Source organism: Xiphophorus couchianus, chromosome 15 (genome assembly GCF_001444195.1).
Source record: "Xiphophorus couchianus chromosome 15, X_couchianus-1.0, whole genome shotgun sequence".
Classification (NCBI taxonomy): Eukaryota; Metazoa; Chordata; class Actinopteri; order Cyprinodontiformes; family Poeciliidae; genus Xiphophorus; species Xiphophorus couchianus.
This window is the reverse complement of record NC_040242.1, coordinates 13,853,443-13,878,410: the sequence shown is the minus strand read 5'-3', so window position 1 is coordinate 13,878,410 and position 24,968 is coordinate 13,853,443. Positions and strand designations below refer to the sequence as shown.

Here is a 24,968-nt window from a genome sequence, read left to right as displayed (position 1 = left end):
TAGGAAGTTCTTGCTTCTGCGCATGTGCGGAGAAGCGACGGAGAAGTCCCGCATACTTTGGTTATTTACAGAACGAGGAAATATACTTACTTATAGAGTTTGTAAGGGACAAGATTGTTGATTTCTCTGTCACTCACTCAGCCACATACAGATAAGGAAATCTCGTTACATCAGCGGCTGCGGTCCTAAATCAACTTCAGACGGTTCGTGAAGGTAAGCGCATTGTTTTGTACCGCAAAGTTTTTGGGTAACTTCCGTAACTGTTTCTCCAAATTAATTTATTAAAGCGCTTAATGTTTTAAGCGGTTATTAGTCTAGTTAGTGTCGCTAAATTACAACTTAACACATGTGTTCAGCTGTGTTTGGTCAAGGTGTCAAAAAACAAACAAACTACCAAACAGCTGCTGACTTGCACTGTTGCTGTTTATGCTGAGACAGTTTGAGACACGTCGCTCAGCTATATGAAGATTTTTAAATTGATTATTTAAGGTAGACTAGAACAGTTAGCTTTGTCATGCCTCTCAAGTTCTGTTTGTTTCTTCATAAGTTCGTCTGTTGTAGCAGGAAAGGGCGTGTGTCTGTGGTTTGATTACTTGGAGAACCAGTGTAATTAAACTGGCTTTGAGTTCACAGAACTACTCCGTCACTGACAATATCTCATCTCTTTCTTCATACAAAAGCACCTTTGATCCGTACTCTCTTATAAACCGCGGTCTTAAATTGATGTTGCACATCAGGTGTGTAAAAAATAAACAGACACCTCCCACAAACCAGGCATCAAATGTATCTGATATCTGCCATGTGTCTATGTGTTAGATGTTTCCCTGCTTCTGCACACCTGACTTCAGTTGATGGATGATTTGCAGTCTTCTGAATGAGGTTGTTTAAAGCAGGGAAGCATCTCAAACATGCAGGTCAGTGCACCTTGAGGACCAGGGTTGGGGGGAAAAACAAAAAAAAACCCGGATGTAACAAAATGCAAAGCAAACAAAAATGTACACCATGGCCACTGCTTAGAAAAGACAATATGGATCTGGACTGTTATCATGTTATGTATTCCCTATATTGACTATTTTATGGGAGAGCATTTTGAAGGCCTGCTAAAATTGCTTTCTGTTTTCAAAATCAATATTCTACTATTTTTGCAATTCCTCCCCTTATGGATTGACACTGAGTAACATGTTGGTCTTAGCCAAGTGTTTCTATTTGCTCTTCTAGAGCCTGTAGTTAGTTGCTTACACAGAGACGTAGCTTACCAACTAATTGCAAAATGGGTGGTGCTCCTTTAGTTTCAACACCATGATAGGGTTTTTTCACTAAGTATTTCCAAACAGTTTTATTTGTCTTTGCTATGAGCAAGGGGAACTGAGCCTAGTTTCAGCCAGCTTAACCACAGCCAGAGAAAACGCCAGTCACTTCAGCTCTTACTTTAAAGCATAAGAATATTATGATTTGGAGATTTAGAGATGAATTTGTGATTATTCTTTTTTGTGAAACACAATGATAATGACTGTCCAAAATGAAATAACCAAAAATGAGAATATCTAGGGGTGGTACCTTGGAAGGTAGCTTTCATTGCAAGCAAAAGACTTGTTAAAAGATGCACTGCTATGAAACATGCCAAGCAGTGGCAAACAGAAAACAATTTATCAAGTTGCTCAATATTGTCAAACATTTTTTAACTATTGTTTGTGCACTAAGTTGATTGTTGCACTGACAGCAAGGTATTAATTAGTTAGTAATTTCCTAATAATGCACCACATTATTAAAATATTCTAAGTTTTTTTAAGTTAATTTGGGTGGTACACCAAGTATATTATTACAGTTTTCCTTATTCTCTGCCTTATTGGAAATGGTCCTGTTATGTTTGAAAGTGCGTTTCTGTGATTCTCTACAGATCGACAGCTGGCCTCGCTGCAGTGATGTCTGCTTTGTGGCCTATGATCTCTAATGCTACAACTCCTATAAGCTGCTTCAGTTCCAACCAGAGCACTGTTCTCTCAGGACTCGACTTTGGAGGAGTGCCAGTTGTCCTGCTGCTTAACTTCTGCGTTTTCATTGTATGTTTCTGTCGACCTTCCTCTTATGTAACTGAAATTGATTAGCATTGAAAAGCTTATGACAAAAAATGTTCTTTCATCAGGACTTGCTCTGTATAACACCATTCAGTAAACTCAGTACATATTTCTTTTTTTTTTTGTTCTTACAAATGAGTGGATGTCTCTTTGTCTTGTTTTCTACAAGGAAGTCATACTCACCCCAAATTTGCTATTGTTTTGATACCACCAGGTCCTGCTGCTGCTCTTCTCAATTATCAGAAAGAAGTTTTGGGACTACGGTCGTTTAGCTCTGGTGGCAGATAATCAAGGGTTGGTTAATACCTTGGCATGCATTTTTTTTCAGCTGTTAAAATGAGGTGGTTTGGCAAATGTACTGACAAGCATCTAAAAGTCTAGATTAAAATAAATTGTGGTTTTAGGATAAAAAAAGCATTTTTACCAGGAAACCTTTGTGTGACAGGTTTAATGAATCAAAACATCGTCGTTATGGACGAATGTCGTCCACTACGTCCAACTCGGAGGACCCTGATTATGAGTTGGTATGCAACATCATCGTAAAAAAAAATTCTATCTCAAAATGCTGCCACTTTTAGTATTCTTTGTAATACAGGATTTCTGTTCCTGTACAGGGATTCTGCTCTTGGCTACCATACATCGTCAGAATGGAGTGAGTGTTATTGAGCTTTGTTCATTTTTTTTCTGTGTTTTTAAACGTGTTTTATCGCATGTTGCTGATTATCTTGTGTTTGTGTTTCAGTGAGGAAAAAATTAAAGAGAAATGTGGCATGGATGCCGTTCACTACCTCTCCTTCCAGCGACATTTGATAATCCTGCTAGTGGTCATCACTGTCACCTCCCTGGCAATCATTCTGCCTGTGAATATGTCTGGAAATCTTTTCAGTAGGTTTAACGCCAAGTATTGCACCCCATCTGACAAAGACTAAAGTTCAACATCTTCTCACTAGCAGACTTACTACAACTAAGCAGAACAGAAAAACAGGAAGCAAAAAACAGTCACATGTACAGAAGTAATCATGTTCCTTTTTACCTTTTTATAAGCATGAAAATTAGCCGTCGGTTATTCTTCAGTTCATAACAATAAATGATTTAAGACAATTTTCAATAGCTTATTTTTGCTCTGTATATTAAAGAAAATGGGCTTTTGTATCCAAGACGTAATAACCACCTGCAGGATACTGCTTTTAGCATTTTTGGTTTGATCAGTGATCATAATCTGTCAAAATTTCATAAAAGTCTGCTGACTTACTTGGTTTGATAACAACATGTAAATGCAATATGAGCTACAGAAAGTAATATACAGATTTATAATATATACATTATTATAATATACAGTTTATTATAAGTAAGGTTCAAATAGTTTCATGATTATATATCCAAATCTTCTCTTGTAAGTTCAGAAAATGTTTAAACACAAAGAGAAATAAACTTTTTTTAAGTTTGACTGGGTACAAAATGGAACAAGTTTTGCTTTAAAGCCCAAGGGCAAAGGCATAAAATAAAGGAAGCCACAACATCCGCAACACAACATCAGACCTAAAAGCGAACAGAATATAAACAGTGGCCGAGAACACGTCCACAGCAATATGAGCAATTTTTCAACATTTTCAGTAAAACAAAATAGTTAGCAACACAAAATAACATCAGGAAATAAATAAAATGCACAGCGAAAGGGAAAAATCTAAAAATATATTTGTATATTAATTATACAAATATATCAATTAACTATAAAATAGAATTAATAATATGACTTTATTCTTCTAGGAAATGATCCCCAGAGTTTTGGAAGGACAACTATTGGAAATCTTTCCATTCAGTAAGTATGATATAAAAGTTAATGTGCTCTGGTAACTAGCATGCAGTGCTGCTGTCATAACTCTTAATAGCCTCTACCATTTGTTACACTAGAAACAACTTCTTATGGCTTCATACTGTGTTTGCGGTTGTCTACCTGTGCCTGACGGTAGTGATGCTGCGATTACACACGTCAAAAATTAAAGACATGCGCAGAGAAAGAGTGAGTCTATTATTTAATAGTTAATACACGAAACAATGTATGTGATTTTTTTTGTAATATATTATTCACCTTTCATCTCCTTTTCTGTAGGCCAGAAACACCCTGTTTGTGTGTTCGATACCTAAAGGAGCAACAGATGAGCAAGTAAAAACTCACTTCATGTACGTAAAATGACTTTGACTTGACTTTTTGTTTTGAAGCAACCATATCACTAGTTAGGATCTACAGTACTGCGTTGCTCATCTGCTGTTGTATTTGTCCTTAGGGAGGCATATCCTTCTTGCCAGGTGTGTGCAGTGACATTGGGTTACGACGTGGCCAAACTCATGTACCTTGATAAGGAAAGGTAAGATCTTAGAGATAGCTGATTTTCTTTTCTGTACTTTTAATACTCTAGCTCTGTGGCAAGAGTATTTCTATGTTGTTTTTAGAGGCAGTTAGAAAAAAGTATATGAAACCAAACATATTTCAAACAGAGTCTTCATGCAAAGTAGTTAAGCATGAATGTTAGTTTAGCTTTACTTTTAAGTGAGCAGTCTTTGTCTGTGTTTGTTTTTCTTATTACAACTCAGGGTTCGAGCTGGGAAAAACCTGCGGTATTACGAGCGTATCCTGGACAAAACGGGAGTGCGAGAGTTGATCACCCCTCATGTATGTGGCCACTTCTGCTGCTGCTCCAGCTGTGAAAGGGTGAGATGAATCCTTTTATCAAGGCGTTCTCTATGTCACAGGGCTTTTTTCATCCACAGTAGCGATCGAACTGGGTTAAGATCAGGCAGTTTCCCAAGACCTAAATCTCAATCCAGGCATGCTTCTTTAAAAACAATGCAGTTTTAAATTACAGTTAAATAACACATTATACTTCATCAGTAAGGAAGTATAGTGAAAAGGAAAGTAGAAAAATATAGTTAGAGTTTTTTTCTGCATTTATCCAGACCCTGGGCATTTTCAAAATGTTTTACTTCCAACACATTTGAAAATGTGTTGAAGTAACCCTATTCTTACTTGAGTACATTTCTGACCAATTGCCTATGTTCAATTCTTTACCGTTTAATTGATGCCAGGAATGAACCCAATCCTCTTTCTGTGCAGAAGTTGTGCTCACTGTTGCGTTCTACATATTTAGAAGAAATCTTCATTGTCACAATAGAAAAAGCAAAGTCAGGGAGGAGACATTAGACCAGAGGCCAGCAGCAGGGATGATGATACAGGGACTTCTCAGGTAAGGAGAGATTACAACTTGCTGAGAAAAAGATATCTATTTCAGGGAGAAAGCAGGCAGGTGTTAGGACAAGTTTTTTACAGATATTTCACTCTCATTCACACTTTAAAATAGTTTTTTGCCTGTATATCTGTCATAGACAGGTTACTATTTTCCTCACAGACAGTTTACGTCTCACACATTGTCTGATTTTGCATTTAAAGAAGTAGATTTCAGAGATTGGGGACATTAGTTTCTAAGATTTCAGCAATGTATAAGCCATAGTACAGTGTAGTAGCTATGTAGTACAAAAATATGTGACTTTTGCGTTCCTTGTTCATGTGAGTGATTTTATACTTGTATCATGTTTGAAATAAATAAAATATAATCAATTTTACACTAATCTGAGCATGATTACTCAGCATTTTCTGGTGAGTCATGCACACTTGTATCCTTTTAAGCCATTTTTGTTTATTTTATATTAATAAACAACAGTTATTTCATTTTACATGAGTGTTCATTTACATATTTATATCAAATAAAAAGCCTGTATCACGAATATATACTGCTCAAAAAAATAAAGGGAACACTTTAAGTGTTAAACACCTGTTTAAGTGTTCCCTTTATTTTTTTGAGCAGTGTATTTATAAAGGGTGAAAACTACTTGGATTGTTAAGGGAAAGCCAGATATATACAAACCAAAAAGTTGCAAATCTTTTGGCAACACTGGGAAGTGTAACTTATGATGAATCACAAATGAGACATTTCATCAGAGACTCTCATAGTGATAATTTTAAAATGCATTGATTGGGATACTACTCGGACACCTGGGATTAAAAGGTAATTTGTATTTTAAGAGCTCTATAGAAGGAAAATTGGTTAAAAAAAAGCAACACCTAAATATTGTGGCTAAAAGGGGAAAAGTTAAATAAAAGGAAAAACTGTTTTACTTGAATTTTGTGTCTATTTTCTCTCAGGTTGATGCCATAGAATATTACAGACATAAAGAAAAGCTGCTGCTGGAGGAAATGAGACGACGTGCAGAAGAAGTGCCACAGAACCCTCTGGGTGTCGCTTTTGTCACATTGCAGAACGAGGCTATGGCAAAGCAGTGAGTATCCGTTCTTCATTCAATGTTTGCAATATCTAACTTGTTCATACAAGTTAGTATAAAAACTAACTCACCTGTTTAGAATTGTATTTGAAATGTAATCAATTACAAATTTATTGATGGAACTTGACTTAATGCTGTGTTTTGATTATTGATTCTATGTTGCATTGTGTTTCTGTGTTTGTAATGATGTAAAGCACTTTGAAATGCCTTGCTGCTGAAATGTGCTATACAAATAAAATTTGATTGATTGACTGATTGAAAAAAGTTTTGTGATCTGCTACAACCACAAACTTCAAATCAGTTTGAGAGTTAGAAGCAGCGCACAACTGAAGCTGAAGGCAAATTATGCATGGTTTATACAGTATGAAAAACATGATGTACATTTGTATTTATCAATACTTTGAATAGACCAACCTTTCAATACAATTAAGCTGCAAGCCTTTTAGAGCATGTTTCTACCAGCGTTGCACATCTGCCAACAGAAAATGTTTAATCTGTACATCCGTAAACAGCAACTTTTCAAGTTTTTCCAGATATTCTCAATTATATTAAGAGCTGTACTTTGACTGGGCCTTTTTAAGATGTGAATATGGTTTAAAATGAACATATTCATATCATTGTACACCATTGTATAATGTTTAAGTACATTATACTACTAGTGAACTTCCATCTCAGTCTGAACTTCTTTCAGCTGTTTTCTTCCAGGATTGCCTTGGTTTTAGCTCTACTTCTCGTTTCAACTCTGACCAGCTTCCTTTTCACTGCTGTAGAAATACATCCTGCAGCATGATGTTTGATCTCATCCAATCATCCTTCTTCCACAGGTTCTTTATGTCCCCTACAGGACTTGTGGCTAAATTAAAATGGGAGAAGCGGGAGCTGTAATAGTTCTCTTTCAACATTTGATTTTTTCCCCCTTGGAGTTTATAACTATGACATGTCCTAGCAACAGATTCTCTGTACTTGCCAGCTTAGGTGGACCATGATTTCTTATTAGTTTTACTGTGTTGCCATACATAATATTTTCAGTGGATGAACAGCGCTTTGTGAGATGTTCAGAGCTCAAGACATTATTTTATAAACTAACCCTTCTTTAATATTGTCCATCAATGACTGGTCTGGTGTTTTTCCCAACCTTCGTCCTTGAGGCACACTACCCTGCATGTTTTAGATGTTTGCCCGCTTCAGCACACCTGACTTCAATTGATGACTGATTAACAGGCTTTTGCTAAACTGCAGTCATCCGAATCAGTTGTGTTAAAGCAGGAAAATATCTAAAACATACAGGGTAAAGAACCTCAAGGATCAGAGTTGGGTAAACACTGCAGGCCTTCACAGAATGACTGATCAGAGTTAAAAGCCTTTACAGAACTATACTGCATTTGTGGAGCATTCAATGGAAATATTTCTGTCAAGATTTGTCTATGAAATAATGGTACAATGGTTCATTTCATATGCACAAATGTGCCTAATTACAATAGTATTTACTAGCAGTCTTTTGTGTTGCAAATCTCAGATATATGGTCACTGGATGAGTTTGTAAGATACAACTGTGCCACCAGCAGGGTCAGGTACTGTCTATCACTAACTGCTGTGTAATTCACTGTAGCATCCTAAAAGACTTCAATGCCATCAAGTGTGGATGGCCAGACTGCTGCTGTGGGAGGGAGCCTCAGCCTTCGTCTGTCAGCAGAGATCTGAATGTGAACAAGTGGCGGGTCAGCTTTGCTCCACATCCCAAAAGTGTTTACTGGTAAGATGAGAAACATCAACACTGCACACTGCGTGCTCCCTGTACATCCTAACAGTGTTAAAACAATTTGAAACTATTTTTATATTGCCTTTAAATTATGTTTATTTACTAATTTATTCATTGTTAAAAAATAAGAAAGCAACACGGTGGGGTTTAATAAATGCATGTTTTGAACATTTTAAATTTTCTCTCTTTTAACCTTGCTCATATCTTGCTTACACACAACAACCTCTGATGGTTTTTATTTTCTTAGAGTAACTTCTCTGTTTTGCTTTCCATGAACACCAGGGAGAACCTTTCAGTGCATGGTTTCTGCTGGGTCATCCGCTGGCTGGGAATAAACCTCTTCCTGTTTATCCTGCTCACCTTCCTGACGACTCCCACCATCATCATTAACGTCATAGATAAGTTCAACGTGACCAATCCAATATACAATCTTAATGTGAGTTCTGGTGACTCAAAGAACATTAAGCTGCCATGGTTTTGTTTTGGAAGGGGCTTTTAATCTTTATGTTGCTTTTTATTTCTCCATCTAGAGCCCCATCATCAGCCAGTTCTTCCCGACTCTTCTGCTTTGGTCTTTTTCTGCATTGTTGCCTACAATAGTGTACTACTCTACTCTGGGAGAGGCACACTGGAGCATGTATTATAAATATTATAAACACATTACACTGTGGTAGTGAGTGCATAGAATAGGTTTTTATGGCAAGTACATATTTTTATTTTTCTGTCATCTGGGTCTCAGGTCCAGTGAGCAGTTGAGCATGATGCGGAAGTTGTACTTCTTCCTGCTCTTCATGGTATTAATTCTTCCCTCGCTAGGACTCACCAGGTAATTCTGATCAGGCAGAATATCACCTACTAAGTGAAGTTTTTTTTATTGCTTCAAGTAACTTAGTTTGTTTGTTTTTGTCCTTGTAGTCTTGCGTGGTTTTTCCGTTGGCTGTTTGATAAAACGTTTCTAAATGATGGGAAAACAAGATTTGAGTGAGTATTGTTTTTCATTGGTTCTCTAAATTTAATTCAGTTATATTCTTTAATCAGGATTGAGAAACATGGAATTATTTGTTTATCTGACTCAAGCAATCATTGTCTGGATAAATGTTTCCAGTTCTGTTCCGCTGTCCCACAAGATGGTATTCATCATATCTTCCTAGGCGTTCATGACCATTTTTTTTTTTTTAAATAATCCTCCAGGTGCGTGTTTTTACCGGATCAAGGTGCGTTTTTCGTGAACTACGTGATCGCGGCCGGCCTGGTGGGCTCTGGGATGGAGTTATTGCGGTTGCCAGGGTTACTGCTTTACACCATACGTTTGATACTTGCTCGCTCTGCTGCAGAAAGAAAATACGTCCAACAGGTAATGACATTTTATGCTTTTCCTCATATTTTATTAGTTATTCTTTTACATATGCGTATATACAGTAAATCAGCATATTGTATATGTATAGGTACCCCCATGTATTGTAATACAAGTATAGTTTATTTTATTTATATCATAACATGTTGCATATCTTACATGTTGTATGTAACTCGTTTTAGTTCTGTAGAATGTAGGTAAATTCTACAGAACTAGAAATTAACAACTTAAATCTCAGATTACAGTGACAACCACATGGTTTATGTATGAATAAGGAGTAGGAGTAAATAAGTTAATCTTTTCCCCTCTCATTTTCAGGCTAAATTGTTTTCTTGCTTATGTGTAAATACAGTAATATTTTATAAAAATGAATTGGATAACTTAGACAGTTTCTTGTCCATAATGTGAACATATAGTATATTTGTGTATATGTGTATGTACATGTATTTCCTTTCATTCCTTTTTTACCCAGTAAGGAATATAATATGAATTTTTCCTCTGTTTGTCTCAAAATAAATAAAACAATAAATATCTTTAATTGTAGCAAAACTTTGACAAAAGTGTCTTTAATAAGGGCTATTATTTCACATTCTAAGGTTTTTGTTGTACTAGAAATGTTGTCATCTATTTTTATATGAATATACTTACTGCTTCATTTAGAAGTCAAGTTTTATGTTTTTCCTTTCTTCACAGCACCAAGCGTATGAGTTTGAATACGGAGCCATGTACGGCTGGACTCTGTGTGTGTTTACGGTCATTATGGCTTACAGCATTATTTGCCCCGTCATTGTGCCATTTGGTAAATAATCAGAATCCCATTTTATGCTTAATCTGATTGATGCCAAGTAACAAGAACGTTTTGGTAATATGTGACTTTATGTTTGATTTGATTAGGTCTCCTTTACATGCTGCTCAAGCACCTAGTAGACAGACACAACTTGTTCTTTGCATACCTTCCTACTCGCCTCGACCGCAGTGTCCACCTCGGAGCTGTTGATCAAGCTTTGGCAGCACCAATCATCTGTCTCATATGGCTTTACTTCTTCTCTGTCCTGAGAGCAGGTTAGAAATAAGTGGTTTAACATTTAATGTACCCACAAAATTCAATGTATTTTATTAGGATTTTATTTACAGACCAACACAAAGTTGAAGGAAAAGTTGTATTTTTGGTTTTTTTTCTGCTGTTCTAAACCTGGAAAGTGAGACATACATTTGTATTGGTAATGAGCACTACCGAAACAGTAGAACAAAATTTTGCTCTAATTACAGCTGAGATATGTCTCCACCTACTTTGCACATCTACAGACTGAAATGTTGCCCGTTGTTCTTATCAAATAACTTAGGCTCAGTCAGATTGGATGGAGAGCATCTGTTGACATACATTTTCAAGTCTTTCCACAAATTCATTGTAGGTTTTCGGCCTAGTCTTTGACTGGGCTAAGTTAACAAATAAATACTCTTTGGTCTAAACCATTAAATTGTAGCTCATGCTATATTAAGTATATTATGTGTCATTGTTCAGCTGGAAGATCAACTTCCCTCTCAGTTAAGTAATGCATCTTTTAAAAGATTTTCTTCTAGTTTTTAAGCTACATCCACAGTTCCATCATCCTTAACAGATTTTTCAGCCCCAGGGAAGTTTTCCCACAGTATAATACTACCACCACAATGTTTCACACTAGGGATTGTCTGTTGAGACTTGAAGTTAGTTTTCCTGCAACACAACATTTTGCATGTTGTGCAAAAAGTTCCGTTTTGGTCAAATTTGACATCTAAAACACCTTCCTACCCTTCAATTACTTTTGGCAATCTGCAATTGAGACTTCTTCAGATTTGCTTTCAACATTACCATCTTTCTTTTTTAACCAAATTTATTGAGTTCATGACCAATTGTTTAATTCTCCCACCTAAGCTGTGTAACTCAGCAGGTCACCAGAGTTACAATGGGTCTCTTGGCTGCTTCTTTTATAAATGCTCTACTTTTAGGCGGACGGCCATGTTTAGATGGGTTCATTTACTGTACTCTAACCAACCTTTAGAGTCCATTTACTAAGAAATTGGGGTTCTGATATGGTTAGATTTTTATTTTGATGTCTTGGAGTTAAGAGACTTAAAATACAAATACAAGTCGGTTTTCAGATTTAAAAAGAAGAGTCTCATTTGAGATTTCTGTGAATATTTTTGCAAGGCACTCTGCGTTTAAAAAAGATTTAAAAGTCGGACATGTTGATAACATTCATTTTGAGTAGTCGGTACGTTTTGTGACTTAGTGTCCTTTAAACCTTAAAAGGCGTCTGTTTTTACACTGAAGTCATGTCGATGATTCTGCTGAAGCGCTGACATTTTAAGGTGAAATCCTAAAATGAGAAAAACGAAGCTCCGATAACATGTCCCCAAGCAGTCAAAGTTCACAATAAGGAATCCTCCCTGCGAAATGTAAGCAATGTTAAAGATATGTAAACAATACATAATCTGCTTGTTCCCTTACAGATCAAACATTGTGTTCCAGAACTGCACGTCTCTTAAGTGTGAAAAGCCGTTTCAGTGTCGCGGCAGTGTGAGTGTGTTTGAGGTTTTCAGTTTGTTGGATAACAATCAGGTGTGAACAGCCTCTGTTAAAAGCCCCTAAGGCGCCAACTGAACCTCAAACCTCAAAGTTCAAGGTCGTAAAAATTTCAAATTATTGAAGGTTTATATTTTAACTTCATAAAAATAATGCCTTTAACGTGCCTTGGAGAGGAGAGCATACTTCTTATTTTGAAGATCAGGGAATTCCAATTACTACAATAAAGGAAAAATGTCCAGACAGTTGAAATGAGTTTTCATGCATACCTCTGTGTTGTGCAACATATCATTTAACTTTATTAAAAATGCCTCGTTTTGACAGGTCACCTGTCTTGCTGGAAGAAAAATTGCACTCTAATTTATTGTGATATCCTCCTCTTTTGCTGAGAAGAACTATCTGCAGTAATTAATGAATGATTTACTGCCAGTGTCACATGTGTTTGCAGGCAGATATTTTGCTATAATAAAAGTTATTGTTAAGATTAATCAAAGGATTGTCTGCTTTAAGCAGCTATTAGCAACAAACACACCTGTCTGAAGCAAATAACTCAGTACTACGTCATGATTTACCCGTTGTTGTTTTTTTGTTTTGTTTTTTTGCTTTTTACCCTGCCAGTTGTTTTGTGTTCTTGGGAGTCGACATTAGTAGTGTGTTTAAAATCATTCTGTTCTGTCTTTCAGGTTTCAAAACAGCTACATCCGTGTTCACCTTAGTTGTCCTGTCTTTCACTGTCTTCATCTGTTTGGGCTTCACCTGCTTCGGCCACTTTAAGTACCTCAGTCCTCATAACTATACGGTGAGTCTTTCCCCACCTTTGCGTGTGAGCGCACTGTTGCTGTGACGTCATCCTTCACGCTGAGCATTCAACTTGTTTGTTTTCTTTTTCAGGTCAAAGAGGAGGACCAGAATACAGTAGAGGGAGTGGAAGAAAATACTAAGGTGGTGTACTTGTGACTGTTCTTTCAAAATAACAAATTGCAGTGTGAACAAAGATCATACATGTCGAGAACATGTTTCATGTTGCCCTGAAGTTAACCTCGCTGTTTGTTTGCTGAACCTATTGGTTATGTTTTTGGTGTTTGTTATTAACTAAGAAATCATTACCATCATGTCTGAAATATTTCTGTCTGGAGACAGTACAACAAACAAGGAGACTTAAGGTAGAATACACACATAGAAGACTGTACTAAAGTTCAAATTAGCAGATTTGCCACATATTTGGCTAGAATGTATGGAAACCTTACACGCAAAACATTTTGCAGTTCTTTAACAGTGAGCTTTAAAGTTTATGTCCTCGTTTTGCATGGCAGCAAGAAAAAACTCTTAAGTTTTCTAATTATGACTGACTGTTCATATGGGCAACTTTAGGGAGATAATTATTGTTTGTAGTGATTTCTGGACCTAAATAGTATGACATCTTGTCTTTCCTATTTTGAAGACTGACTAAAGATAATGGCCCTATGTGTCAAGTTATATTTATACCAAAGGCTGGCAGGAAGTTATGGATTAGTGCTGATGAGATTATCAACTTTCTGATCATTTTAAATGTGTGAAGTTTCAACTTTGAAAAAAATAATAATAATAACTGACTTTTGGTTATAAACGTTTTATTGGAATTTTTAGGGTTATGAAAAAATTGTAGTTATTGTAATTTGGTTAAAACAATTATTAGCATAATTTTTTTCCAACTGAATAACCGTAAGTTGTAGTCACCATTTACCAGCACACCCTAAACAAGAACTAGTTCTACATTCTGTTCATACCTTTAAAACTGAATTAAACCCGAATATAAATTTAGAGTCTCAAAATGAACTAACTCTTGTTCATTTACGCTCAGGCTCATTTAATTTATTCATAATTTATGATTAAATTTGATGCATGGTTTCAAAATTTACAATTACCATGTTTTGTTTTGTTTTTTATTTTAGTGACCGTCACTGTCTTTACCAGTTTATCTGTTTAATTCTCTGCTGTTTTTTTTCTCACCTAAACTTAGTTTTTATTTCCAAACTCTTAATAAAACAGCTTTCATGTATTTATTTTCATACTTTAGTTGTCAGAAAGCGAAACAAGTCTGACATTTTTATCAAGATTTAATATTATATATTTAATTGCAGCCATTTTTAAAACATTTTGAGGTTGGTTTCTGTTATAAACACGGACGAAATTGTCAATCATGTAAGTTAAAGACGGCATCTGTACTCTCATTTGGACTATTTTTTTCTTCTATGGAGATCAAAGTTTGTTTACTCAATGTTTTCAGATTATGGAAGATGCCATAAATGCTAACCCTCTGTCCTTTTCTGCACATCTGCAGGTTTACCTGCCAAGAGTTCTTGATACGCAATCACCAGCCACCACCACAAAGGAACCTAGACCTCAACAGTCATATGGCTCCTTAGACAACACTCTATCTGAGAGCTGTAGTCCAGTGGAGAGCGCCATGGAACATTCATAACTCCATGGGTTCTTTTGAGGTGCACCTTAGAAACAAAGATGCCTGTAGTTACCAAAAGTGATTCTACTTGGTTTTCAGATCTGACTATAAACTATCCCAGGGAGTCCCACTAACACGTCCCCTGTTCAAACATCAATCCAACATCCTTACTGCCTTCTGCGATTAAATCGCATCTAATGTTAGTTTTCAGAGGCTTGTTTATAAGAAACAAAATTCTCAGGAAATTATTTTTATATTTGACTTATCGTTTGCACTCGAGCGGCACAGACAGAACACATCCTGTTGGAGTACGCTTTCAAAAGGACCAAGTAATATTTGTAACAAACACTGCCATTCAGAACAAGCCAAAAACTAAGGAACTCTGTGTTGGCTACTTGCACATTTTAAACCTACAAAGTACAAAAGAGCTGGATGAGCACAAGTAAATATTTTCACCCTACAAGGGAAAGATTTTATATCGCACCTTCTGTATCTTTTATGTTTATTGAAATGACTAGTGTTTTTGCTTTATTAATGAGACAAAGAAACCAAGTCTTTTACATTTAGAAATATGTCAGAGGATCCGCATCTGGAAGTTAACTTTCTGTTGTAATTATGCATTACTTTTGTATCCACAGCTAAACAGCCATATTTTACATTTTAAAGATCAAATGAATCTTTGACCTTTTTTTGTTGAATGTAATCAATTTGTATGTTATTTTTTGAAGGAGTTCTTCATACAGTTTTTGTCAAAATGGTGAGGGAGTTCAGTGTTAATATATTATTATTTCATTCATTTTAAACTCAAGGGAGAATTTGAGTTATATATGCTTATCTTGTCACCGGGGGGCGCTGTTGAGCTGCAGTAAAGATGCGGGTCCCCTGAAATATTCATAAAGCTGTAACAAAAAGGTCAAAGCCACAATGCTGCATTGAGCATTTCTAACTTATTCTGACACTGGTCTGGACCAGTTTACTGAGCTACAACCCTGCCAGCTCCACCTCCTCACCTGATCCTTTACTATTGTTTCCTTTTCTTTTCCTTACCCTCTCTTTCTCCTGGCCTTTCCCCTTTCTCACCACAGTACCTGCCTCAGCAGGGAAACACCACTGTTGTTAAATAAAGGGCTGTCTAGAAGGGGACCGCAGTGATTAGCACAGTTGTTTGAGACGGGTGATGAAGTGCTACACTATCACGTTGAGGTTGGTCGCCGTGGTGAAAGGAAAGGTTTGGACGAGGCTCGCTGTAATCTAATGGAGCCTTGCAGTGGCTCTAGCAGAACAAAAGCCAGTTCAGAAGCAGTAAGAGTTGAAGAGGTTTTCAGTTGCTTCGAGAAAAACGACTTTGCTTATTCACTCACTTTGCAGTGTTAATGTCCACACATTCTTTTACCGACCTTTCAGGCTACAGAATGGTAAAACACAAGTCTTGAGGAATACATTTATCGTTTTATCATTACAACGCACACTTATAGTATTTGGATAAAAGCTTAAAAGATTTTTATGTCAATTCTGTAAAATCTGAAAGCACCCATTTGTGTTTTTTTTTTTCTTTTTTGGATGGGGTTGATTATGGCTCACCACCCAGGTTGTCATATAATCTGAGGGCAACATAAGAGTGCCAAAGGAAATTGCCAACTGTACCCATGTAAGTTGTCTCTTATTGCTTACATGTCCAGTAAAATCCAGCATCTGATTTATGGATTTTGATCCTGTGTTGAATTACTCTTTTTGCACTATTTAGAACCTCTTGTTCAAAATCTAAAAAACATAGAGCTGTAAATCCTTCAGATAATTATTTTTGATCACAGTTTTAGGTTTAACAAACAGCTAATCTGTTTGTGAAAAGACAAAAAGAAGTTGATGCTTTTTGTTTTTACATAAAAACCACTTTAGGCAAAAACGAAAACAAACTGCTCTATATACACAATCCAAATCTGGAGTCAATTATTTTAAGGTGATTGTAAAGAAAGATTTTAAAGAAAACAGTTTTTTTTTTCTTTTACTTTGTGAAAAATAAGAAAAAATATTAAATGAAGAAGGAAGAGCTGGTCAAGGATGCCATTCGTGCAAAAGTAACCTCTGCTCTGTCATGAAGTTGAAGTTTACATATGTTTAAGCAATAAATACAGTTTTTACTGTTATGTTTTTCATTAAAGTACAAAATATGACTATGCAACTCCATATGTCTCATTTTGTTGAAGCTGTAATAATCAAACAGAATCTGTCATGGCTACAATACAAAAACGCAACAAAGCCTCATGACAAAGCTGCGCAGAGTCGGGATTTGGGGCCACTAATGGACAGAAATTCTCATGCAGCTCCAAGAATGGGGAGTTTGATGTTGGACACCTGATATACTATCTGTGTTTTGTGTATACAACGCCCAGCCGCTGCTGGAGAAACTTCCTCTGTGGAGCAGAAGTAATAAAGATGTTACGACTGTGAGCCTCGAGAAGCACTGGCGTCCAATGGCTAGCGCAACACCAAGCAGCTTTCCAAATCCTCACATCAAATTAAACTCTGACCCAGAGTTAGACACGCCACAATTCACTGGCTCAGCTCTTGGCCACAGGGTTCTCGACTTGTTCTCGTGGGCGTGTGAAAGTTTTGATCCAGCTGCGTATAAACCGGGCGTGGCTTGCAGCATCTTGTGTTCAGATACACATGTATTATGGTTTTACACAAAACAGGCTATTCATTTGGTGCTAACCACATTTCTGCAGATGGGAATCCAGCAACAGCTTGCAAATAATTTAAAACCTCAAGTAAAAAAATATTTTTGTAATCTTTAAAGTATTTTCATACTTTCAAAGGTATTGGAACTCCTTCAACTTTTTCACATTTTCTCAAAATGTCTGACAGCCCCCTCCATTTCCATTGTGGCTCTGTATGTTATTCTTCTTATTCTGCTAACCCAGTCATAAATCTTCTCTACTCTGGCTTATATTTAGCTTTCTCCATAAGCCTATTCCCTCTGACCAGCTTTCTCACAACGTGATGGACCATGTTCTTCTGTCATGGTCATGTTCAGTGACTTATTATTTATTAATCTGTAGGATGTTTCAAGCTGTAACCCTGCTCAAAGCTTCTCCACAACGTAATCACTAACCTGTTCAGCCAGAACCTTCCGGCTGATTACAAATAATTGCCACACTTTTCAGATTTTTGTTTGTAAAACCTTTTTGCTTAATTTTCAGACATTTTTTGTTTATGACATATGCACTGCTTTGGGGATAGGATTTTCTAATTTTTAAACACTAGATAGGCCAAAGCCCGGTCCGTTTTTATTACGATTCATTTGATACTAGGTCTATGCAATAAAATACAGTTTTTATGTGAAAATGTACCTTATTAGTGGCATTGTTATGGAGGGCACCATTTGGAAATAGTGCAGAGAAATTGTTAGATTTAGTACAAGATGGATGTCAACATCAGAAAAGGGAGGTTCAGGCTTTCAGGGAAAAATGTGTTCAATTATCTAGCTGTGTTATTTTTCTTCTCTAAATTGAGCAAAATTAGAAAATTCCATCCTCAATTTATCCTGTCTTGATGATTTGGATAACAACTCTGTCTGCAAGAGTTTAAATTAATAGCAGACATGACTGTGTTGTGGTTATCACTGCAGGGGGGTTCGACAGCTCTTCTGAAAAATAGTGTCGGTGAACAAAGTTTGCCTTCCCCTCGACACATATAATTAAAACGCCACCTTACAAAAGCTGAGAAAAAAAAATAATAAAATGACACATGAAAGATCCACAAATGCCACCAGCCTGTCTGGGCCTGAGTTTAATTAAGATGGACCTGGTTGAAGTCGAGTTGAAGTGTTTGACGTGGCTGTGTTGTGGAAATCACTGCAGGGGCTCTGGAGCACTTCTGAAAACTGTGGTCGCTGAACACGATTTGTCTGTGCTCCTGCGAGAGCAATTAAAACGCCACCGTAGAGAGAGAGAGAGAGCGGCAAAACACAAATCCATGAATTCCGTCAGCCTGTCTGGGCCTGAGTCTGATTCAACTCGTCTGAGCTGAAGAAGAAATCTTTAGCCAGCACTGTGGTCTAATGAATCAATTTTAAATGTATATATATTGTTTCGAAACTGCTGACATGGAGATGAGCTGAGGACCAGATGGAGCTGTCATCCTATCAGAAAGCTGTTTAAAATGGCATGGAGGCGCAGGAAAAATCCAGAGGCCACAAACACTCAACCATTCAAACCAGCTTTAGGCCAACAAATGCCTTCATTCAATTTTAGTCTTTTTCAATAATGTCATTTGGCGTTCTGCACTAATTACATCAGTTTGGCTTCTTAGAGTTCACATGCGCAAAACCTTGCAGCCTAATGTTCAGAACATTTGCCCACTGAACAGAACCTTAGAAAATGTTGCAAAAGAAGAAGGAAATTTACACAATTCAATTCAAGTTCATGTAACCAAGGTCAGATTTTTGAAAAAAAAAAATAAAAAATCAATTTCCACAAAATATTTTCAGAAGTCACCTAATTTGTAAATGGAGTTCACCTGTTTGTAAAGTAATCTGAGTATAAAACCAGATGTTTGACAGAAACGCAAGACTGCACGTCAACCTGAACCCTAAAACATGGAAGTGGCAGCATTGTGGTGTTTCAGCAGGATCAGGGGCTAGGAGGATAAAGATAGTTTATGGGAAGATGGATGGAGCTACATACATAATAATCTCTAACATGTAACTATAAATAATCAAAAATGTATGTCTTTTTCCTGATTTCAGGATATGACAGTAAAAGAATATAGGGAGTTAATGTAAAGGAAGTCTGAAATGATTAACTTCATTTGGTTTCAAATGGTGGATTACTCTGGTTAGGTCAAATAAAATCACTAAGACTTAGCTGTTTGAGTATTATGAGTATACACAGAACACATCCTTCTACTGGAGCTGTTTATCCAGCATTAATCCAAAACCACTGTGTGGAGTGGAGGTGTGACAACCGCTGAACTCTGTGCCCTAACTGCATTTGTTATTGTTCTGATCTGGGCCTTTGTATACCAAATACACTATTATTTAGTCACCTTCCTCCCTCATTCTCAGTATTCACTTAATTCCACACTCCCAGGCCAGCAAAGTTGAGAGAGAACCACTGTTTGTGTGCGTGTGTGTATCAAGTAAGGATTAAACCCCATTTAGAGTTCGGAGGTTTTAGGGTCAGATTTCCTTCTTGTCACCGCTAAGATCGATGGATGTGACCTCTGACCAATCTGCTCCGATCTGTTTATAAACATGGCGGCGGCCAATCACGGCATCGCGTGGGCTTGTGCCAACCAATGAGCGGGCCTCCGGCGATATCGTGCTCTGTGGTACTCCCATCTTTTGTCCGTCAGGATTAGTGCCATGGCAACGCTGGCCGCCTGGGAGCTGAGTTTCCCAGAGCAGCGGGACGAGGACAGAAACAGACTGCTTCAGTCCAAGTCTAACTTCCTTCCTGGGCCAATGAGGGAACAGAACTAAGGTGGTGTGTGTGTGTGTGTGGGAGGGAGGGTGAGAGAGGGTGGGGGCATGTGTGTGTGTGTTAGTCTGTAAGTCCAAAACTTCCACAAAGAGTGCCAACTCTAATGAGGTGCCATCCTGAGCCACAAGCTCAAAGTTTGTTTGTCTGTGTGGGTGAGTAGGTGGGTGTATGAGGGGCCGTTCTTCTGTGTTCTGTTCTGTATGAAGTAAAGTCACACCACTCTCCCTCTCTTTTTTTCTCAATGGACTACATTAACCAGAAGGGCAGAGGGCCAGGCAGCTGAAATCACCGCTGCTGACGAGGCATGTGACTTCAGACCGAGGCCTCTTTGTTTGGACAATTACAGCCAACACACAGAGCCCTGGAAATGTCGCGTGACATGGGAAGAGAAAAGGATGAGCATGAATGAAGCTCGGGAATAAATGAAACCAGAATGTGCGTACTGCTGCATGGTCTTAATGATTGGAAAGTTTAAAACCTAATCGGTTTAAAACCTCTTAGGTTTTAAACCGATTAATGAGCCATTGGTTATGTTTTTGCGTTTTGGCATTTATCGACTATAAAACGAGGGATTTGCACGGATTCAAAAGCAGGAAATGCTGCAATTCAATACAGCTCTTAATTGGCTTAATGCAAATAAGCAGCGAACAAAGAAACTGATATCAAATTGCAAACTTCACACATGCAGCACATGGCACTTTTTCCTCAGTGTCTGTCGGGCATGCAAAGTGAGTAGACCAAATGATGTACCTTCGTACAAAAATAGAGTAAAAATGTTTTAGTTATAAAATTATTAACAAATACAGATACATGAGGCCAATTTAGTAATAACATTGATAGGGAATTTCTTGAAGAAGACTCCTATTGGCCATTTGTGGCATTGCAGTTTAAAGTATCTGCACTAAAGTTTGCAGTAAGTGATAACTTAAGCTTAGCCCCTCAAAGCACTTGTTTATTACAGTGACCACACAGTAATATATATATATATAATTTTACTGTAAGTATCAAGCCTTAAACTAATAGTAAGGCTTGATACTGCCAACCTTACTATTGGCAGACAAGACTCACAGCTTCCAAAATCCCAAATGTACCAGCAAATTTATTATTCAACAAGGCAGACATGTTTTACTACTGAACATAAAAAGGTTAGCTCTGTGAAAGTCTATGATATTGGTGAATATTGCACCTTTGCAGTTTTTTTCAACTTTAGAGGACCGATGTATGGAATAATAGCCAAAATTGTGGAAAGGCATCAGCATATCTGGGTCCTCTCTGGTGCTTAGACACTGTGCCGGGTCACAGTGCTTAGACAAGTCTAAGCACTGTGACCCGGCACCCCTGTGTGGATTGGTCATCAGAGAAGTAGCCATGTCACCCTGATGGCATGGCGACAGCTTAATCTTGCCCATATATTTTGGCAGCATTCAAAGTAATTTCATGCAACACTCTTGGCAGCGTTGCTGCTATGCACCTCGTGTCTTTCCTCTGCCCTGGCTGCAGGCAGGAGGATCTCACGTATCCATTCAAATGAAAAATCACAAGCCATGCCAACACCTACAGGACCAACATTAGGCCCCTCATACACAAAGATCAGTGTGTGCTGAGTTTGTGGTGAAACAGGACTCTCGGCTGTGGTGAAACGCATACACCTCCAAGGTGGACAAAGGCTGGCTGACAGATGAAAGTGTTAGTCTCTCAGGCTGCAGTACAAACTGCAAGATGTGCATTTTATGTTGTCCACGAAAAAGTACACGTTTCAATGACTAAACGTCTTGATAATCATGAGCAAGTCAAATATCTCTACTCAAAAATGTGAAGGCTGATATCAAATTCTGAAAAATGTACTTTTAAAACTGGCTTTTAGGGGAGCATAGGTCATATGGCACAAATTAAAAAAGATGAAACGCTCCACTTGACAGGCATGGTATAATAGGATCATCATGTACAAGATCATTCCAAGTAGACAGTCCCAAAAATTTTGTGGGATAGTAACCAGTCATATTTTTTGAGTGTAACTAAAGCCAATTTCATGCTGCTTCTCCTGGAAGAGACAGCTGGACTGGAGCCATGATAAACTCCACAACTGTTGTTCATTCACTGTCTCCTTAACTTGATTAGCCCCATAAATGTTTTAGAGGAACAAGCAATTGAATTAAGGGTTTTGCAACACTGCTAAGCTTCACCATGAAGAAATCAACAGGTAATGAAAAAAGGATGACATTTAAAACTAAGATTTAAAACATGAGTGATTCGAGAAAGTTGAGGGAGCAAAGACTAACTAGGTATGAATGTATTTTATGATGTAAAAGACAAAATTATTAACGACCTGCTGGAAATTTTCTAAAAGGTGGGCGGACATGTTTTCCTTTTAAAAATTAGGAGAGAAAACATCATGAAGTGACGACGTGACCACTGGAAATTTCCAGAGAGCGTTCATCCTAGTATGAAACCTTATATTATTCTAACCCTTACTAATTCTTACTCACTCATTGGTTAATATGAAGTCATTTTGCTAAAGCAAGAGCAAAACAGATTCATTTGCAGCACCATTTCAGTAACGACAGAATTCATTGCAGATTTAGGTGAAAACTTGATCTTTGTTTTTAGATTTATCATAAACAAATATTTGGTAGGCATATCTCTAACTTAACAAAAGTTAAGTGCACAACAGCCCAGTATAACAGGAAACACACACAAAGCAGATTTATAAGCCCCGTTCACCGATGTACCATTCAGTCATGTCCCAGGAATTCTGCCATATGTTGCTTGAGCTTAAACAATTTCATCTCCCTGAAAGTTGGTTAAGAGAGCCAGGAACCGAACTGTCTTTGGCCTCCTGTTTTTTTATCCTTAAGCCTCTGTTCTATATGAGGCTCGTGGGAGAAAGAGCATCTGAGAACCTTCCAGGAATTACAGTCTGGACTCAAGTTTAGAATCAAACTACACACTTTTTCTAGTTATAATAAGGGAGACAATTTGTAAAAGAATCCTCTATTCTACACCAGATTAATGTATGCACAAGGACACATAAATAAAATGTGTAAATGTGTCAGCTGTTTTACTATTATAGAGACAAGCGGCAGTAAGTCAGTGGAGGTCAGGGATCTCTAAATGTTACATTGCTCTTGGTCCAAAAAAGCACCTCAAGATTTTTTTTTTTAGGAAATACACACAAGATCTAAAGTAGTGTCTTGTGTCAGGAGGTTTTCCTACATTGCTTTGGGTCTTTTAAGTTACAGAATAAGGCCTCCGTGGATCAAGTCTGTTCCAACCCCGCAGATGCAAGATCAGTTTAGGATTTGCAGCGATTGCACTTTAAGCTCTTGGTCATGTTCCCTGAGGAGTTCTAGAGAAGTTTTTGAAGTGTGTTCCACTCTATTGTTCTGAAGTTGGAGGCCTACTCAAATCCGTCAGGGACAGGCTGTGCTAGGTCTGGAGGGATATTTATGGGGGTGGAAAATGTCAAAAGATATTAGCATGTAAAAGTCATTACAAAGTTTTACAGCTTTTTTGTTGTATTTCACAAAAGTTGTGTCTGTCGGTCTGTTTGTGCCCATTTGTTTCTAGCCATATCAGCTACTTCCTTTTGGTTTTAGCAGTAAAGCAGTTCAGACTGCATCATTGTCACAACTGGGTATGTCCAGTTTATTAAGCTAGAAAATATAAGACACACCACCACAGCAGTAATGGTTAAAAAAGAGAAAACTTATCGATTTTAAAATGCATAATACCATGCCTTTAACTAACTTCATGCGGTGTTTCTCCTGAAACACAATGCCTTTTTTTAAAAAAATACACATTGAACATTTTTGCATTTTGGAAGTTCAAACTACAATTAATTTGACCGTGATTTTATTTGTTAGATTAGCTCTAAGTATCACATAACTTGGCAGGACTGCAATGCATTTGGTCCCTGTCCATGTGTGGGTTCTCTCTAGGTACCACTGTCCAAAAAGATGACTGTTAGTTTTCTCTCTCTAAATTGTCCTTAGGGATGGGGGGGTGGGCGTGTGTGTGTGTGTGGGGGGGGGGTCCGTCCGTGTGTGTGTGTGTGTGGGGGGGGTGCGTCCGTGTGTGTGTGATTGCATGGTAGTTTGTACTGTGTGTTGCGATGTGATGAACATGAGGACCTGTACATGAGGTATTTCCCACCTCAAGGATAAACGGGTATAAATAGATGGATGGATCACATAACTACAATATGGAAGTTAAATATCCAACTAAGCATTGTTGTGTTGATCATCTGAATATTCAAAGAGTGTGGCACAATTGCTAACACACCAGGATGTGGCAATCCACCTACCTGACCCAGGTAACACATGGAAGACAGTGAGGAGCTGTAGAGAGTCATGGCTCAGAGGCGACTGTGTCCCAGCTAACTCCACAAACCTACAGTGAGGAAGAGTACAGCCTTTAAACATGTTGAAGGTACTCTTGTCAGATGAGAGAACTGTTCGGCCTGCAAGCATAACTATATGGTAGAAATGTGGCCTAAGAGGATGCAGCTGAACTGAAATCAGAGTAAATGTGATCAATTCCATATTTGCTCCCTTGCCAAAAGAGTAAAAGTGTCTGAAGTCACGTTCCAGTGAGCTAAGTGTCCTGGGAAAGGATTAGCCTGAGTTATATTTTACTCCAACGCAGTCACCGGATCTTCCCTCCTGGACTAAGTGCGCTCAGTCATGTTGTTGTCATGCACTCTCACCGTCTGAAAAGGACCATCCGGTGGGCATGACGTCATACGCTGAGCTTGCTGTGATCTTTAAACCATTTTTCAATCCCACCACAGCCCCAGGATTCTTTTTTCGTTACACAATGTATCTAATGCACGTAGCCAGAGCTAACTTAAATACTTCAATTGGAAATTAAGTGAACTAATACGCACACACACACACACGCACACACACACACACACACACACACACAAAAAAACGATTAACAAAAGCAGTTCAATAGGTC

The 24,968-nt window shown here is 37.7% G+C and overlaps 1 protein-coding gene and 1 long non-coding RNA gene across 4 annotated transcripts; one reads left to right on the top strand and one right to left on the bottom strand.

Moving 5' to 3' along the window:
• On the top strand, positions 1-16,705 carry tmem63a (transmembrane protein 63A). 3 transcript variants are annotated; one of them, XM_028040245.1, is made up of 24 exons: positions 1-213; positions 817-914; positions 1,898-2,060; positions 2,290-2,369; positions 2,521-2,599; positions 2,690-2,727; positions 2,818-2,960; positions 3,843-3,894; positions 3,987-4,095; positions 4,186-4,256; positions 4,361-4,441; positions 4,668-4,785; positions 6,274-6,407; positions 8,020-8,163; positions 8,452-8,605; positions 8,700-8,806; positions 8,909-8,995; positions 9,085-9,150; positions 9,361-9,523; positions 10,217-10,322; positions 10,418-10,585; positions 12,770-12,885; positions 12,978-13,028; positions 14,407-16,705. In XM_028040245.1, exons 3-24 carry the CDS (start codon positions 1,923-1,925, stop codon positions 14,545-14,547), a joined length of 2,346 nt encoding a protein of 781 aa, XP_027896046.1. In that variant the 5' UTR covers positions 1-213; positions 817-914; positions 1,898-1,922; the 3' UTR covers positions 14,548-16,705. The 3 variants fall into 3 exon arrangements, with proteins under 3 accessions (XP_027896046.1, XP_027896045.1, XP_027896047.1); XM_028040244.1 differs by lacking the exon at positions 817-914 and having other exon boundaries at positions 2-213; XM_028040246.1 differs by lacking the exons at positions 1-213; positions 817-914; positions 1,898-2,060; ... (1 more) ...; positions 2,521-2,599; positions 2,690-2,727 and having other exon boundaries at positions 2,923-2,960; positions 3,965-4,095.
• LOC114158593 (uncharacterized) lies at positions 10,478-24,917 on the bottom strand. Its single transcript, XR_003598435.1, has 3 exons — positions 24,715-24,917; positions 24,313-24,398; positions 10,478-10,575 (listed from the first exon to the last, which is right to left on the bottom strand). It is a non-coding gene; the product is annotated as an uncharacterized LOC114158593 (long non-coding RNA).
• Positions 24,918-24,968: the final 51 nt, after the last annotated feature.